This window comes from Halyomorpha halys, unplaced genomic scaffold, assembly GCF_000696795.3.
Source record: "Halyomorpha halys isolate HHAL.00 unplaced genomic scaffold, Hhal_1.1 Scaffold1300.1, whole genome shotgun sequence".
In the NCBI taxonomy this organism is placed as follows: domain Eukaryota; kingdom Metazoa; phylum Arthropoda; class Insecta; order Hemiptera; family Pentatomidae; genus Halyomorpha; species Halyomorpha halys.
This window is the reverse complement of record NW_027105571.1, coordinates 193920-198440: the sequence shown is the minus strand read 5'-3', so window position 1 is coordinate 198440 and position 4521 is coordinate 193920. Positions and strand designations below refer to the sequence as shown.

At 31.5% G+C, this 4521-nt stretch overlaps 1 protein-coding gene across 1 annotated transcript; it reads right to left on the bottom strand.

Annotated features, from left to right (window-relative positions):
* Window positions 1-1064: 1064 nt before the first annotated feature.
* Window positions 1065-2942, bottom strand: CCT2 (chaperonin containing TCP1 subunit 2). The gene has a single exon (XM_014434083.2). It carries the CDS (start codon window positions 2863-2865, stop codon window positions 1261-1263), a length of 1605 nt encoding a protein of 534 aa, XP_014289569.1. The 5' UTR covers window positions 2866-2942; the 3' UTR covers window positions 1065-1260.
* Between the last annotated feature and the right edge of the window lie 1579 nt (window positions 2943-4521).

The following is a 4521-nucleotide window of genomic DNA, read 5'->3' as shown; positions in this document are numbered from 1 at the left end:
AGGCCGAAATGTCACTAAAATAAACATATATATAACATCAATTTTTTTTGGAAATGAAATTAATTTTATTTGTTACATTTTGGGGTTGATGAGGTTCAAAATATATTTTTCCTCAATTATTTTGATTGATAATTAATAATTAAAAGATGAATCCAACAAGGGAAAGATGCACAGATTATAAAGTTGTTCATAATAAAATCAAAACTTTATTATTTTTTTAATGAGTGGAATATGGCCCGGGTGCGGTCAAATAAAACTCAAATAGTAATAACTATTTTAGGCTCAATTAAAATAGTTATTACTATTTGAGTTTTATTTGACCGCACCCGGACCATATTCTATTCATTGATATACACACGGTCAATTAACAATCTTCCATTATTATTTTTTTGTCTGATGGACCACTACCTAAATCAAAGCATTAAATTCATTATAATGAAATTTACCTGTATATGAATAAATATTTTGTATTTTATCTTCATTTTTCATTTAAGTTCTGATATTGATATTGTATATTTTTCTATTCTTCTCTGATTCTGGACTTTCTAAAATCCGTCAAATTCAATAGGTGTCGGATTAGAGAGATTTTACTGTATACATAAAGTATTTTTGATGACACTACACTTATTACCTGAGTATCATTATTAAGTAACTTCTAAGGTGAAAAACCATGAGTATAAATAAATTAAGTAATAAATTTGACAAAAATATTAAAAATAAATATGATCAGAAAATGAGATACAAACAGCACAAAACTTATGGATTATAGATATCAATAGAACATAAGCTGTCATGAGATATCTTCATGCTATTCCAAAATATTTATTACCTGACTTTCACATGAATTGAAAAAAAAAAAATTATTTGTATTCAATTGTTTGTTGAAGTCCATGTACCATACTGTATATGGAATATATGTTGTCACCAATAAAGAACACAAAAGGTCCATCAATCAAATTAAATGTGTTATTCACTAATGGTATTTCTAAATATAAACAAATCTAAAACTATTTAGTTTAATTTTTCAGTAAATAAGTTAAAGGAAAAACAAAATAAATACTCAATATTAAAAAACTCATTTATTAAAGCTCTTATTTTAAAAATGAAATTATTAGCGAGGAAATGTGTAAATTAAATAATGTTCATTAATTCAAAAATTGAATTGCAATATTAATGAAAGTTAATAGTCATTCAGAATTCATAAAGTCATTGTAAACATTAGAACAAAAAAAAAAATGAAAAAAAAATTATGAAATAAATTTAACAGTAGCCACGATCTTCGGTTCGTTTACGAGGCGCAGCTTTGAGAATATCATCGACTCTCAATATGACTTCAGTTGCTTCAGAAGCAGAAAGAAGCATCTGACGTTTGACAGAATGTGATTCGACGATTCCAAGCTCCCTCATGCAAGCTACCCCACCGTTCTTCATGTCCAAACCGTAAGTAATCTGACCTTTATTGTGTGCTGCCCTTAGGGCTGTAACTAAATATGCAGAATCGAAACCACCATTGTCTGAAATGGTCATCGGCAACTCTAGCAAAGCCTTAGCAAAGGATTCCATAGCGACTGCTTCCTTGCCAGTCACATTAATGGAATCATCACTTACAGCACTGGCCATGATAATTTCTGAACAGCCACCACCAAATACTGTTTTCTTATCCCTGACAGTGGTAACCAGAACGCACAATGCATCATGCAGTGACCTTTCAGCTTCATCAACGATTTGCTGGGTTGCACCCCTAATAACAATGCTGCAGGCCTCTCCCAACTTGACTCCGCTAAATCTCAATAACTTATCTTCACCAATCATGACTTCTTCAATTAGATCACACTCACCTAATTTAACAAGCTCAGGTGTATCGAATGTAGAAACAATTTCACCTCCAGTTACAAGAGCTAGGCGCTCGATGCCATCAAAATCTGCATGCTCAATCGCCATTATACCAGCATCAGCAAATAGCTGTTCAGGATAATTATAAATCAGCTGACGGTTGACAAATACATTACACTTATGAGTTATAATTCTATCAATTTTTTCCTTCATTTTTTCTTTTTCAGCCAACTCCAAATCAGCTACTTTAGCTAAGGAATCAACACGTATTCTGGAACCAAAAACTTTAATTTTATCAGTGTCAAGAGGGGTATTTGCAATGAGGATTCTAGCATTTTCAATTCTTTTGGGCTGGAATTGACCAACTTTCTTGTCCAGAAGGAAGCCATCATCCAGGAATGAATCATCCAATGAGCCACCTGTTTTTTTGATGATCTGAATCGCACTTAAATTACCTGATCCTTTAAGGCGAAGAACAGCATCCACTGCCAATTTACTGAATTTTTCAGTATGCAAATTCAAAATTTTGGAACTTAATGATGTGCGGGCGATTTTGAGCAAATCTTCGGCGAACTCCTTGTCATTGCTGCTATTGTCAACAGCACATTTATCTAATGCAGCCAGGGCTGTATTTGTCGCACGGCGATATCCACTGATTATTGTTTGAGGGTGGATTTTCCTTTCGATCAATCTTTCGGCTTCTCTGAGGAGTTCGGCAGCCAAAACAGTAACTGAGGTTGTTCCATCTCCAACTTCATCGTCTTGAACTTTTGACATATTTACGAGAATTTTAGCAGCAGGATTGTCAAAACCTACAGATTTTAAAATAGTAGCTCCATCGTTTGTGACTTCTATATTACCATGGTTTCGGCCGTAGGATACGAGAATTTTATCCATACCTTTCGGACCGAGAGTACTTTTCACTAAATCACCAACAGCAATTGCCCCGATGAAATTGGACATTCGAGCCATTTCACCCTTTTCTTCTTCGGCTTCATGTTTGAGTATTCTAATCGGATTTAAAGACACCATTTTCAACTTATTAGGAACACTAACAACAACGTGCCGTCTTATAACCTAGTTTAACGACGCCTACCCAATATTACACAGTGTTGCCCAGAATACGAGCAAACAATAATTTATTTTAAGAAAACTTGTAAATTACCAGGAATATTTACTATAATATATAAATTAAAACCTTCATAAATTTATTTTAAAAACATATTAAAATAATAATTTTTCTATTTTTGGGATTTTTTAGTTCTCGTAATCAGTGTGATTTATTAGAACAATTACCTGTCTAATTTTAACCGAATAATACTTTGAATGATAATTTAAATAAGTTATCACTTCGAAAAAATTAAAACCCTTGAAAACATTTTTCGCAAAGAGAATATACTTAAAAATACCAGAGAAGTAAGTATTAAATCAAATGATGCTTATATTTCAATCTTAATAGTCAGTAATGAGGTGTAGATAGTTGACCGTAGATTAATGATTGGAGAAGTTTGTCGGGGGGTGCGGTCAGCAAAGAACAACATAAATAAACAAAACCATATTTATTTAATAAATATGTATAATAAATATGGTTTTGTTTATTTATGTAGTTCTTTGCTGACCGCACCCCCCCCCCCTCGACAAACTTCTCCGATTACTAGTCAGTAATTTATTTTATATAAATTTATCGTAAAATGTATCTATTTGTTTGTTCTTGGTAGACTGATCTACTGCTGTGACTATGAATGATGGTCTGATCTCACATTACCGTCTAATATTGAATTTATTTAGCGGGTCACTGAAGAGGATCTAGGAGGGTGAATTCCGGAGAGCGAATTTGTTGAACTGGTGAATTAAAAAATTGTGAAAGGGTGAAATTGGAGAAGCAGAAATGAGAAGGAAAAGTAGGAATGAATTGAAACATTTGTATTTGTTGTACAGACCAAAAAGGAAACTGTAGGGGAAAAAAATTGTTTATTATATCTTATTATTGTATTTCTTTTTTTCTGATTATACCATGCACGTGTAATTTATATATGTCTGATTACGGATTGATAAGTATGCTGTGTGAGATAGCAACCTGATGTATTTAGGCACCATAGATAAATAAAGTATTTCTCTCTCTCTTTGATACATACCATCAACTCCATAAGTATTTTCATTCGTTCTATACACTGAATGAAACAACTCCAAAAGGCCTATTTGAGGAAAATCAATTTAAAGTAACTATAAAATGCATACTATTTGAATATAAATTAATTATAAACACTACATGTTCGAGTATTGCCACTCTTCTTGCAGTGGTGTGATTTAATTAAGTATAATTTATCAACTTAATCCATAAAGCTACAGTAGATCATTATGTAACACTAACCACTTGTCTATTTTTTTCTATACAACTAAAAATAAAACATTTTTCTATTTTGAAATTGAGAGAATGGAGTTACAAAATTTGAAGATAGAGAAAATAAGTGAATAGCATTTAAATAATGGTAGAGAAAGAGCACTGTAATTTAGAAAAATGAAAGGTTTTAAAATACATTTTCATATTTCTGCATTCATTATCAAAGTTTTTGTGAAGGAATTATATATAAAGTGACAAATTACATATTAATTTTATATAAAAAAAATAATAAAAAAAGTTATAGGCGAAATTTAAAACTCCTGGAGAAAAACAATGTTGTTTTATGA